The sequence below is a fragment of the Platalea leucorodia genome (genome assembly GCF_965183815.1).
Source record: "Platalea leucorodia genome assembly, chromosome: Z".
NCBI classification, from domain to species: Eukaryota; Metazoa; Chordata; class Aves; order Pelecaniformes; family Threskiornithidae; genus Platalea; species Platalea leucorodia.
In genome coordinates this window covers 63,744,822-63,759,034 of record NC_138858.1, presented here as the reverse complement: position 1 = coordinate 63,759,034, position 14,213 = coordinate 63,744,822, and the positions used below count along the sequence as shown (strand labels likewise).

Here is a 14,213-nt window from a genome sequence, read left to right as displayed (position 1 = left end):
TCCTTATGCTTCAGTCAGTCTGAACCCTTCAGCAGTTTTCACGCCCCAAATACTCCAAAGCAGCCTGCTTTCCCACTGCCCTCTGCTTGTCCTTCTCTGTTTGCATCTGACGCTGGCTTGATCTGTAGCAAGGACTTACTCCAGAAGGGAGCATACTGCCACTCAGCACAAGGAGGTAAGTCCAGTAACACAATGAAAGATCAAGCTGCTTTATTCTGGGGAAACAGAGAATGGTCAGTTTCTCCCATTTAAACATTGTACATTGGAGAAAGGATATTAGTTGCAACTTTCATTTGCTTAGTGAATGTTCACTCCTTCTCTAAACGCAGTCGCTTTCAACAGGCCACTAACAATCATTTCATCAGGAAAAAGACAGCTAGCTCAAATAATTAAAGGGGGAGTATGACAGGCCCACAGATTAGGAAAGTTCATGGAAACAGGCAGGCAGAAGAAAAATCCACATTAGAGACTTCTGAGGTTAGGTCAGCTGGAACTTGATTGTTTATATCCAGACTCAGCCAGCAGCCACCAAGCACTTGGTTCAAAACCAGCCAGAGCCCATGCTCCTTCTCACCCACATGAACAAGAAGGAGACCACAAAGGAGCTGGCAGTGTCCTGCATAAGAGGCTCTGGTGCACCGATGAGCTGTGGTGAAGAAAGCAGAGTACCACAATGAACAGAGCTCTCCAGGGGATGTGGAATTCAAGTCAAGATCGTTGCCTGTATACAGATTTACTGCGGTAAGCAGTGAGGAAACCAGACTCAAAAAGTCTCATTTTCTGGCTGCACTGAATGGCAGTCATCCTAATTTCCTGCACCAGTCTTGTCAACAGCTATTTCCAGGTACATCTTCACAAAGCACGTACTAACTTTACTAAAATCTTGATATACACCTCTGATCAGATGCCAGCATACCAAGATGGTAAGGCCAGAAAGTATCCTCTGTTCACTGTTAGAGCACTGTACAGTGAACAGAACATGCTAAATGCAGAATTAAATGGTCACCTCCTGTACAGAAAAAGCAAGCAGGTAAAACTTAAAAATGCAACCTGATGTAGCATCAAAGCTTAATATTTGAACACACTGTTTCAGCATGTATTCACATTGCAAGGTATGACAGAATAAAAAAGCAAGCATACAACGCATCAGTCAAAAGGACAAGTCAAGGTTTAAAGCCTTTATTAATCTGGGCAGAAGGCTTATGTGCATTTGTGATGATGAAAATTACATAAATAACCTTGTTAATAATTTCCTACCTTTAAAGTACCATTCAAAACAAGCTCACTTTATTAAGGCACTGGAATTCTTCTGAATTAACTGAACTACAAAGCAAAAGTCTGTTCTCTTAAAAAAATGACGAAGTTCTATTTCAAAGATGCAGGAGCCTGACAAATAGATTCCAAAACGCTGATGGACTTTCACATTCTGTTTTACCAGAGGCAGCAATAACAGGAGTGTTTAATGTACTATTATGCTAGACTTAAGTTTCATGTAATTTACAGAAATAAAAATAAGGCATGCTGTTAGGGACTAATTTGAAACCATCATCAGTGATCTGAAGGCAAGGAGAAAGAAAACTGAGATGGAGACAAATCTAGAAATATTCCCTGTTTAAAGTCAATTAATCTGAAAAATGTTCACCACTACTTTGGTGGAAATGTTTCAGGTTCATTTCCTTTTTCATTCCCCTCCCTGCCCTACACTGAATCTTTATTTAAATGGCTAGCAGTACAAAACTGAAACACAGCTTACGTGGCATTAAGAGTATGAGCATTTTAATAACGTTTCTTTTTATTTGAACAAGTCAAAACTTAAAATAACAAAGCCATGTGTCAGACAAAGAAAGAGTCAAGTAAGAGCAAACTAGTGAAATTTCTCCATTTAGTTTATAAAGTTAGGCATTGACTGCAGGTAGCAGAAGAAAGTGCTCATTTATAGGTGGTGTTACTGCTTTTCTGAAAAATGCATTTCGCTCAACATTTTGCACCAGATTTGACGACTGCAATTGAAGGAGGCTATTATCTTCTGCTTGACTGCTGCTTAGCCAAAACTTTACATAAAATGTGCAAGCAACAAAGACAAATACACTCTGTGAACATGAGGAAGTATCAAGAATTGTTACTGACCTGTAATTATGCTCACAAAGACAGCCCCTCCTCCTTTACAATGTACTAGAAGCTCAGCAGAAGAAATTCTAAATTTTCATTCTCTTACACTCAAGATTCTTCCCATGACACTCAAAGGTTTTTAGATTGTGAACTTACTAAGTGGTGTCAATACGGCTTTGTTTGTTTGTTTTTTAAGTTAGTCAACAAGTTTCAAATCCAGGAAAATCATGATTCTTTCTGTGGATTTCCTCACTCAACATTCAAACCTCTCTGATGTGAAACTCATAAGAATGCTACTAAAAGTCACTGTGCCCACAATTTTTCAGTACTTAGAAGTCAGAAAATGACAACTTCAAAATTATGTACAACCTTAATTGCCACTATTCACATTTTAGAGTAAAACAAACATTTTCTAAATACCTGATCGCACAACTTCCAATATTCTGCATACAGAACTCCTGTTCCTTGTTATACAACAGAAATCTGAAAGCTCCCAGACAAGCTCATAAAAATACACCAATTACTATGAACACGCAGCAACATGTATTTCTAGTCCATGTAAGCCACTGATTTCAGCCACTTCACTATGGCAAAGCACCTAGCAAAACTCTAGCTGGAAAAGGTGTTTATAGGGTATCAGGAGCTATTTCAAAACAGGAAGTGTACTGACTCGCCGGCACTGGTGGGAGCTGAGGTTTACACTGCACAGAGTCGGGGCATGATAACTACCAAGCAGAGGCTGATATGCTGTAGTTACAGCCACCTAATGGAGACTCGGGGCTAACTGAAGGTAGTGCTTCCTTACAGTAAGGGAAGGACTACCTCAGCAGTACTCCAGAGTAAAGTTCACAAGGCACCTTTGTTCAGCACACGGATGCAGAGAACTGCTGGTGTTTCTGCCAGGTATTTGGTCCTAATTTCCTACTATTACTGCTCCACCCTACCGTGATTTGTATTTTGGCCAGGTGGTACTACTATCAAATTACTGGCAAGCTCAGATGAAATAACACTCCATACCGCAACAATCACCACTTGTGCCATTTGTGCAGAAGTATTTGATGCATTGTGTAGATGCCTTGAAAGCATGAATCAGGTAAAGAAGCTTTAGCAGTATCACCAACAGCCAGGCCACTTAATGCTTTGCTGTAAGGACACTGGAAAGAAAAGAACAAGCCAGCTGCTTTTAGATGAACTGTATTTGACCACCTCTGTTCAGTGCAATGCAACTACTGAGCCCATAAAAGCAGTTAACACGCATGAGAAGATCAGAGTGAGCTTCAAACAACTGTGGTCAAAGGTGGGAGGGGGAAGAAAACACAGAGTGGGGGAAGAAAGATCTTACTCAAATAACAATTGTTTAGAAAAAACAGCAAGGATGGAAGTTGCTGTATGTATTTTTTTTTTAAATTGGATTTTTAACATGTGCCATGTGTGCTTAGGTGTGAAACTAGCAAAATTTAGACTCAAAGAAATATTCCACAAGCTTCTGTAAATGAACAGCTTTTATGGATCTGTTCTAAGTCAAGGTAAAGTTAGTTGAGAAAATAAGCCGTGTTAGGCTAATGACTTTTTTCTATTTGCGTCCAAATTACAGAATAGATTAATATGGGCTTATCAGTATTTGGTTTTCAGCTGTATACAGTAACACAGGTTCTTTAAGATAAGATGCTTATGGACCTATTCCATTTTAGACTTTATTTGAATGTAGTTTTCATTTAGTAGTTACCAATTTAGCCCACAAATCACTTGCACCTGACACCTGCTGCACAAGAGACAGCACAAGACTCATCGCCACTCTGAACCTCCCTCTGATGTACAGTCACACAAGATTTCTCAGAGATTTCTGTGTTATTACAGATAGAAACAATATACTCAACCATTTTTCCACTATATTCCACTAGAAGACTCTTCCACAATGATCTGTACTGACAACTGGTACAATAATAATCTAAAAATGCACATAAGGCTATTCCTCCACCCTGAGCTCCTCTCTGCGCAATGTTGCTCCTAGCCTGAGACAGGACACTAGGATGTATCATGTCCCAAGACATGTCTTGAGACAGGAGCATCCCATGGCTAGGAACAGGCTCAGAAAGACAGAGCTTGTGGCATGGCCGTCGTAACAACAAGGTACACCTGACAACCAGGCAGGATCCATAAAGATATATGCAGGAATTACAGAGGAGAGGCCAATAAGTCTTGATCTCCATGTATTACAGGTACCTAATCTTCCCAAAATTAACAGGGACTTCAGTTCTATGGCAACATACAGATCTTCTAATATTATGATTTAAATGCACCACCAATGATGAGAAGGCTATAAATCACTTTAGCTCAAGTTCTATTATAGTTGCCATGATGCCACCTTACCATGGATAGCTGTGGATAATATTCATTGTAAAACCGACTACTGATGCCAGCTTTTGCAAAAGCAAAACCTAAAAAGACACAGTCTCACCACTGCCTCCCAAGTCTGACCACAGGTGCTGTTTAGCACAACAGTGAAAGGCATTTACAAGTATTTGGTTAGCAAATATGTAAAGGCATCTGACTATGGATATTCACCCATCTTGGGAGATCTTGTCCAAGAATTATTTCTGCAAAACATTTCTGTTGACATCCTTGAACAGCTACTTGAACTCTCAAACTGGAAAGCAAGCTCTGGAAGGACAACTCTTGGCTACACTGGCAGATAAGCCTGGAACAAGACAGGTTCCCAAGACTGAGTCTGATGTAAACTACGCCAAGACCATGCAAAAAGAAGGTGCATTATCTGGAAGAAAAAGTGGAAACGGAAGTGGAGCAGCAATCCTAATCATTTATTTTACTACTGGTATTAGGCACCATGACACTTTAGGTAAATGCAGACGAACAGGCACTGCCAGCTGAAAAATTCCAACTCTAATCCTGGCAGAAATTAAATAAAAAGCCTAGATACACAAACACTCATAAGGTAAACGTGAGACTGCTCCCAGAGGTACCCACTGCTCTCCTCTGAGCTTAACATAAGCCAGTAGGTCAGGAAGAACAAATTAATCAATATGCAACTTCCAGGACACAAAAGGTGACATATGTTGTTACCAGAACTGCACAGAGGAACAGCAAAGCTGGGGGGGTGGGGGGGGGGAGGAAATCACACAGTCAGAACAGAAAGAGTTATGAAGTGAATCAATCCAATAACTTGGGGGAAAAAAGTCTCAATTCCTTTTTCTAAGCAAAAAAAGTTGTGACCTTTGTCATCATGAAAGAGAATGCCTTCTTAAATCTACAAACAGATGATCTACTGCTGTCACAGCTTTTCACAAACAAAAACAGCTTGAAGTTTCTACATCTGTGGCTAGTTTCACTTACAGTACATTGAGTTCTAGCAACACTGCACTGACACAAACAACTTTTTGTCAGCTGAGGTAGGATTACAGCTGTTCCTTTCAAATATTTTTGGTGGCTTCTATTGCACTCTTCATCTTTTGCATTTAGTTTAAACTGATGTGTTATAGGGCTCTGAAAGCATTTGCTAGGTTTCAAGAGATTTCCCAGTTCTAACAATGTGAACAATTTCTACCCGATGGCCAGCAAAACGAAATGACAAAAATCACATCAATTTCATCTGTAACTTCCTCAAAGGATAAAGCAGTAAGAAAGCAAAAGGTAGCTGTTCACCCAAAGGAAGGGCCAAAAGAGTAACAGGCAGCGGACGCTCCAGTAAGAGTCAGCAGCCTCAAAGAAATTTAGATAAGGAAAAGGCAAAAAGAGTAAACACTGACAGACTGTTCTAGAAGACTGAGGGGGGGAGGAAGACGGAAGGAGAAATGTTTGTCTCTAGCTGACTAGATCACGTAGAAGGAAGAGGTCTAACAACAGATTAAGGTACTAAACCCTGGTCACAAGAGACAAGACCATGTTACACTGCAGACCAGCGTTACACTGTAGGACACAGCAATTTCAACTGCAAGACAATGACGATGAAAGAAAAAACATGTCTAATAAATCTTCCCTGTTCACCCAAGTATTTCAAACCAAAATCTAACATTATAAAAAAAACCCCAAACTGACCACCCATGTACAAGCTTTCCTGTTCTATTCTTTACCTGGATTAAACTCAACTGGTGGTATAAAGATACATTAAGTGATTTCCTAAGATAAGATACTGACCATAGCACCAAACTTAGTTGTTACAAGTGTCACACATGGCATCACTCTCCTGCTGGAGCTATATATTGAACAGACACAGCTGCTGTAACCAGCCTCATCTTGGTTTCTTCTCCTAAGCTTCTTTCCTGTTCTCTTAGTTCCTGCAAAAAACAGCGGCTGACCTCTGAACTGTAACTCAAAGGAATAAAGGCAGAACAGATCTGCACTCCTTCTTTACATTTAAGTCAAGGTTTTTATCTTTAACAAAATGGTATCAACTATTATCTTTGCATTAAAAGAAAAATTAGTGATTCTATCAGAGACATCATTGTTACTTTTTAAATATGCCTTTTGAGCTCTTCTGTTCACTTGAAGCCACACTGCTGTACTAAAAACCACTTTCATCTGTTTTATTTCCCAAAAAACAGATTCGGTGCAAGCATAAACAAGGTACAACTTTACTCTCTGTAATTTTTTTTTTTTCTGTGACTGTAAGAAAACAAAGCTATTTATACACAGCAGCATTCTGCCACTCTGCACAGCATACCATGTGCTCTCTGAAATACTTTTTCCTTGTCATGGTTAAACGCTCCTGATTAGAACACTACCACGACACACAGCTTTTAAATTTCTCTCCCCCGCAGACAACAAGGGACAATAAGGAGCTAAAGGACTGCTTTGCATAACCATGCGGTGCAGTCAGGTATCAGCCAGCCACGGCTCCAAAGCATGGCTTAGCGAAAAGGAAAGCAGTAACAAGAAGTCAGCATTTCTCTAAACCTACCTGTTGATGCTACAGCTGAGGTCTACCCTCGCGTTCTCAGCTTTCCCTGCCAGCTCCTATCCGTCCTCAGCACCGGCTTCCACCGTGCAGAGCAAGCCCCGCGCTCTCCCTTCTGCTGCCTGCCCCGCTCTCGAGCGGGGCGGCCGCCGCTGAGGCCGCAGCGCAGCCTCCACCCGTCCCGCCCGGGGCGAGCCCCCCGCCGGCCGCCCCTCCGCACCGCCCCCTCGCCGGGCGGGTGGGCAGCGCCCGCCTCCCCGCTGCAGCCCCGCGCTCCGGGCCGGGCCGGGCCGGGCCGCGCCGCGCCGGCAGCAGCGCCGCCCAGAGGCGGCACCGCTCGTCCCCCGCCCCGGCAGCCGCGGCACCCCGCCGCCGCCCCGGCCGGCCCGGAGGGGGCGAGCAGCGCCTCGGCGCCCCGGCACCCGCGGGCGGGGAGAGCCGGGGGGTGCCCGGTGGCGGCACCGCCGCGCTCCCCTCCCCTCCGCCTCCGCCCCGGCGGCCCGGGCGCCGCCCCGCTCACCTTGGGGAAGGTGCCCTCCCGCCGCGGGCTCTTCGGGTGGTCGAAGTGGCCGCGGTCCAGCATCAGGTAGAGGGAGAAGATCACCACGCAGAAGACCGCGCTGCCGAACACCGTGAACTGCCGGCTCAGCTTCATCTCGGCGGCCGCCCGGCCGGCCCCGCCGCCGCCGCCGCCGTGCTCCTCCCGCCGCGGCCGGCGCTCCCGGGCCCCGCTCGCCGCCCCGCGCTCGGAGGGGAAAGTTCTCCCGCCGCGGCGGGCGGCGGGGACGCCAGGCGCCGCCGCCCCCGGCGCGGGGCAGCCCCAAGTCTTTTCCGGAGAAGTGCGAGAAGTTGCCTCCCCCCCACGCCCGCTGCGCCGGGGCGGAGAGCCCGGCCGAGACCCCGCCGCCGCGGCGAGAGGCGAGCCGAGAGTTTCCGGGAGCGGATCGCCTTCCCGGGCAGGCTGGCGCCCAGCGGGGAAGTGGCGGCGGCAGCGCCGCGGGGCCGACCGAGCGCCGCTGCTTCCCCCTCCCTTCCTCCTCCTCCTCCGGCCGCCTCACGAGCCGCTCCGCTCCTCCTCGCTGCCGGCAAGCGGCGCCGGAGTCTGGCACCTCCTCCCCCGCCCGGCGGCCGGAGCGCCGCCGCCGCCGGAGCACCGCGGGCCGCCGCGCACACGCTCCGCGCCGAAGGAGCCCCCGCCGCCGCCGCCACCGGAGCGCCGCGCTCCGCCCCCGCGCGCCCGGGCGGGTGGGCGGTGCCGCGCGCGTGTCACGGGCGCGGCACCGCCCCCACCGGCCCGCACCGCCCCAGCGCCGCGGGGGTGGGGCGCGGGCGGCGGCGGCTGGGCACGGCGCCGGCCTTGGGCGCCGGGGGGGGCCGCGGCCGCCGCCCCTGCCTCTCGCCCGCGGGGGCGCCGTGAGGAGGAGGAGGCGGCGGAGTGCCGCTCCCCCCCGGTTCGGCGCGGCAGGCCCGGCCCCGAGCTGCCTCCCGCCGGGCGGCGCGGCGGCGGCTGCCCCGCGGGGGCGGCCGCCCGGGGGCGCCGCGTAACGGTCGGTCTCACCGCGTTCGCCGCCGCCCCGTCGGCAGGCGGCGTGTGTGTGGCGGCCTCCGCCGTGGGAAGCGAGGAGGCTGGAGGGGGAAGCGAGAGGGCTGCCTTGGGCCCCCGCCGTCCTTCCCGGGCCTTGCCGTGCCCCGCTGCGGAGCGGGGAACGGCGGCCGGGGAGAGGAGGGAGGAGTGTGGGGTGACCTCCGGCACCGAACGAGCCCCAGCACCCCGCCGTGTTTAGCAAAGACCTGTCGCACCTTTCCGTACGAGTCCTACAGCGTTAGGCACGTTTGTGGGCTGCTGTCAAGCGCCAGCATGGGTCAGGCTTTTCTATGTCCGAATAAGCGGCAAGCTGCTTGAAAAGCCCCGCGTGTACCCATAGGAATGGCTCACAGCTGTAACGGGGTGGTCGAAGGCCTGCCATTCAGATTGCCCCACTCCTCCATTGCAGCCTTTAGCTCCTTCTAATTTTCACAGATTTAATCTGCTCGGGTTTGAAAATGTTCATGCCCGGTGTCTGCTTGTGACCAATATTGTGGGGAAGTACTTACTTAGGATGCGTTGCCTGCCATTGAGAACTAGACACATGCTGAAAACATCTTTTACCACTGTGTGTGTGTGCTGCTTTTTTAAGGGCTGTCACTGAGACATACCCCTGCGACTTGAAGTCGGGATGTATGCGTTAGCGTCACTGCTTTCTTTTCTTTTTCCATGAAAATCCTTCTGAAGTTGTTGAAACTGTAATAACACACAAAAATTTGGCCAGTAAAGTTCAGTAGGCTTTTGCAGGAGCCGAGAAGCTTAAATCATTGCTAAGTTTTTCCATGTTTGGAACTTGTTCCGATACCTTAAAGAACCTACTTGAGGGCTCAATTATTCATAACTTCTCCCTCCCTTTCCTCCCACTGGGCAAAAAGTTAATATGTTTGATTCTGGCTTTGAAAGGTGGTACAGGACTTCTGCAGTTACTGGGTATGGACATTATGAGCTACTGTGGTGGGAATTGCTGACAGCAGAGAAACTGCCTCTCTCATACATGGTGCACTATTGTGCATACTGACTGCATTTAAGATTTTTTAATGCAGGGGAGTGAGAAAGAGAGGTTGAAGAGAAAAGCAGCTGGGCAGTGGGGACAATACAGGGAATAACCTGAGGAAGGACACAAAGATGGGGGCTAGTGTAAGAACAGAAAGGGACTGACAACCAAGGAAAGCTAGGAATAAGAGATGAAGCAGGTTAGGGAAAGAATGACCGTGGAAGGGCACAACACTTGGTGTCAGGCAAAACAGAGGAAAGATGCAGCTGGGTCTCCTGCAGAATCTGGAATAAAACCCAGGAGTTTTGAAACCTGACGTTACTGTGCTGTTCAGCAAAAAGCTGTAAACACAAGGATCTTACCATTTCACATTTGCTCTATTCCCCCTCTAGTGGCAGATCGCCACAGAAAAGACAATGCTTCTTATTCCATTTGTTGTTTTGTTAGCGGAGTTCAGATACCTTTGTGAATCCAAAAACCCGACTTTGCCACAATCTATGTAAGATGTCATTTCCAAATTTCTTTTTCTGAAGAGGGAAATTATATTTAAATCTACAGTAAACTAACACTAAGATTAAAAAATGGCCTCGGGATTTGGGATATCTATTATTAAGGTTGACTCTGAAGCCTTTATTCATCTTGTGCATGATCAGATAGATATTTTTCCTCTTTTTCTCATGGAATATTTAGTTGATTCATTGAACAGGGTAATGGGGTGCCTAGAGGGAAAAACCAGGACTGTTAACAAACCAGTCCTCTGTAGGCCTTCTGTTTCGCTTGTTAAAAAAGTCAGAAACTGATGAATGAGACGAGTACTGCAGAGAGACAGTAGTGGTCAGGTGGCTAAGAGAACAAATGTTGCCACAGACGACCAGACCCTGTTCCCCTCTCTGTTAGAGGGTTTCTGGGTGATATTAAGTCAACAAACTGAAATACCTACAGAGATCTGGTAAGGACTCTTTGCTTTCTGGGTTCCTTCTCAAGACATATGTGATCTAAATTGCAGAAATATGCAGAACTCGCATTTGCAGCTGAGGACAATGAAAGCAATGAGCTTAGAGCTTTCCTGAGAAGGATCTTCCACACGTAAAACTGTAATGTTTGTAATAAACTATGATTTCGTAGAGCATCATCAAACTGTAAGGAAATTAACTGTTCTACTGTCTGTTCACTGTTTCGATGGTGTATGGCGAGTAATACGAGAGCTAACAACTTACGATTACAGTGAAACCGTATTTTGCATCATTATAGTTGCAGTGAGAGCAGTCTGAATAAACCAGGGGTCAAGTGGAAAGCAGTATCTTGTCTTATACTTTAAAGCTGTGTCATAATGTGTATTTGTTTGAGGGAGGAAATGTAGGTTACTTTAAAACTGTGTCATAATGTATATATGGATGAATTCAAGTTTTCTAGGCAACATTGTGACGTTGTTTTCTCTGTGTTTGATTTTGCAACTTTTCCTATTCTTGTGGTCAGAGATTTTTTTTAGGTGCCCCTTAAGTTTAGATATCATTACCTGTTTAGATACATGCTCTGTTCTGTTGTGTTAGACACACTGTAGTATTCTAATGTTTGACAGCTGATAAATAAGAATATATCTTCTGTAGAATGAGGGACTCAGGGTCTCAGACTGAAACTGTTAGTCTAGCATCAATAAATCTGGTATGCGTGGTATCAAAGACAAGAACTACAACGTTTCCAGTTCTGGTTTGGTTTTGTTTTTTTTTTGCTTTCACACATAATATGAAATGGATATTAGTACTATGCAGTAATAAAACCTGTGCAGAGTTCTGATTCTCCTAGAGATGTAGTGCTAGGCCCAAAAAATTCTTCTCAAGTAGAATTCATGTTCCTTTGTTAGATGCCTGAATTATGATACAGAGGGGATAAGAAGTGTTAGCCTCAGAAATAAGGCTCAAAAACCTAGAGCTGTTCAAAGAACTCTCCTGGGCAGTCAACAGGAAACACTAAAGAAAGTCATTTGTGTAAAACTCAGCCTTTTCCCAGGATTTAGGCATATTAGTAAGAGACTGGAAATTTATATTGTCATCTCCTTGGGCTCTGGAATTTTGAATTTTCTCTTGAATATAGATGTTAATCGTTTATTTTTCAAAGATATACTATTTCCACTTTTGAAGTGTGGAAGGAAGAAAATGGTGATGCTGACCGCTTTTATAAACTAGCCATGTTTACTTAAGGCTTTATATACATATCTCTGTGTGTACGAAGCCATAAATAAATACATATTATATATATTTTTATACATGTGTGTGGTCCACATATTATGTTAATATTTTCCATATGTCCATGCACCCACATTTTGCATGTCAAAACATTTCTGTACTGGCAAGAATACACTGTTTGAACCTTGGTCTCCTTTTTGTCATGCCAGTGACCTGTGTGCTAGGCTACACTATAGAAGGTGGACACAGCAATGTTTCCAACATCCTTTTTTTTTTTTTTAGTTATGTGTCAAGAATTGCATTTTGTGAAGGACACAATCTTCTTCTTGTATCCTCAGAGTTATGCCTATGTTTTTTTCTACCCATTTAGGGTTAGGTGGGAACCTGGATACTGAGGTTGGGACAAACTTATGCAGAAGTGCAGGACCAGAGCTGTAGTCATATGAAGAAGTTTCATCTTAAATACAGATATGTCTTAAGCCATAGGCAGCTGCTGAGTGGATTTTTTTTAGATCTCAGTTTTGGATTTGAGCACCTAAAGTTTGTCTAATCCCTTCCTTAGATGCCAAATTCTTTTTCTGGGTCTAGCCTCTAATAGCAGACGGGGGAAACTAGTTTTTCAATAGTTATTTTCTTACTGACCAGGCTGATGGTATCTCAATTACATTTTCCACTACAGACTATAGAAACTTTATCTCTGGCTGTTAAGAAACTGTACAGTCAAATAAACTCCATACCTGAAGGGATCTACCATCCAAACAAGGAAGAAAATATTAAAACATTATACACGTATAACTTTTACAGCTTTCTTGACTGCATGCTAACTCGTAGGAGCGGATAAAGATATAATTATTTTTGTTAATAGTATTGTAAAAAAAATCTGTGAAAGTATTTACTGACAAAAGTTTTTTTCCGCACCAAGTCAATTACTATTAAATCATGAGATTAAGAGACAGTATGTCTATTTTAAAATTTTTATAACTTCTATAACTAATATATATATACCATATATTCTTAGAGACAAATTATTTTGGTCAGGGTATTGTAAGTGTATCATCATGATATAAAACCATTATTGTTGGATTGGACAACAAGTGATCAATAGTTGCTTATTTGAAAACTGTAACTAGCCTCAGAAATTTTGTAGGAACATAGGAATTTGGCAAACTTTGCATGTCATCTTCAAGAAACTGATTTTTCTTATTTGCTTCTTGAGTTAAATGCTTATACATTAACGTCCATCCATTGTAGCAATAATTTCAATATAAGAAAAGGAGACAGTTTCTTAAATCCATAACATACTGTGTTTGATGGGTAGTTATATTTCTGAGTATGTTACAGAGGGCTAGAACATTTTTAGTTTGCCGAAGATATTTCTTATTGGAAATGGAACTCAGTGTTGTTATACATTCGAAAACAGTAGAGGTTGTTCAGAAATCTTTATTTCTTCTGAGGTTCCCTTGTATACTAAGCTTTTTGTGAGTGTTTTTTAATAATACAAAACCAACTGAGGTAATAGCAGCACATGATACTATAATGGGGAAAACCTGCAAGGTGTAATAATTATGGATAGTACATTTTGATGTACAGATACAAGTGCATATGTGAGAAGAATTCACCTTTGTCATAATCTGCCCTCAAGACTTGAGATCCTTCCTGCCCTTCTTCGCTTTTTTCCGCCAATGTTTAGCATATGTATTCTTAGGATTTAGATTTGGTACACATTGACATGAGGAGGGACAATTCTTAGTTTCATTTTCTTAAGAAACTTAGCTTGCCTGAACGTACATTCCTTTTTTTTTTCCTGCTTCAGTAACTTTTCAACCTGTGGATGAAGTAAGCTGCATTTGACAAAGTTGGAATCTTAAAAACACTTAATGTCACAGACACATGAGAGATGGTGGCTGGGGTACTGTAGGTGACAAAGCTACACAGATACTGACTGTCCAAGAACACATGTTGCTCAGAACATGCACAGCTTATACTGCCTTTGCCAATAACGTCCCTGGAAGGCATAGGGAGAAAATGAAGGCACCATGGGAGGAAAAGGTAGCTAAAAAGTTGTGTGAAGGAAGAAAGGAAGAAAGTCAACTGGAAATATTGTAAGGAAGAAATGCAGGAAAAACAGAGGCAACATGGAGGGGAAGCGAGACTATAGTGATCGGAGGTGTTTAGTATTTTAGATACAGTTACAGGAAACTATAATCCATTAGTTGTTCATGGAGTAACTTGATCAAGTTAGAATTATTGCAAGCTTCCTTCTCCCTTTTCTGTTTCTTTCCCCTTTCCTGTTCACTCTACTTCCTCTTCCCCTTCCCCTTTTTAAACCAACAAGGCCTCACATTCCTGCCAGGATATTTTTATTTGATCTTTCCTCAATGTCAGATCAATCACTTTTATTTAAATACAAATGAAAAATCAACCAGGAAA

General features: G+C 44.5%; 1 protein-coding gene across 2 annotated transcripts in view; it reads right to left on the bottom strand.

Annotated features, from left to right (window-relative positions):
• MAN2A1 (mannosidase alpha class 2A member 1) overlaps window positions 1-7,741 on the bottom strand; it is a 121,077-nt gene extending 113,336 nt beyond the window's left edge. For both annotated transcript variants that reach the window (XM_082337327.1, XM_082337328.1), the window contains exon 1: window positions 7,542-7,741. In XM_082337327.1, coding sequence (XP_082193453.1) covers window positions 7,542-7,676 — 135 coding nt within the window. In that variant the 5' untranslated portion in view covers window positions 7,677-7,741. The remainder of the gene's footprint in view (window positions 1-7,541) is intronic.
• Window positions 7,742-14,213: the final 6,472 nt, after the last annotated feature.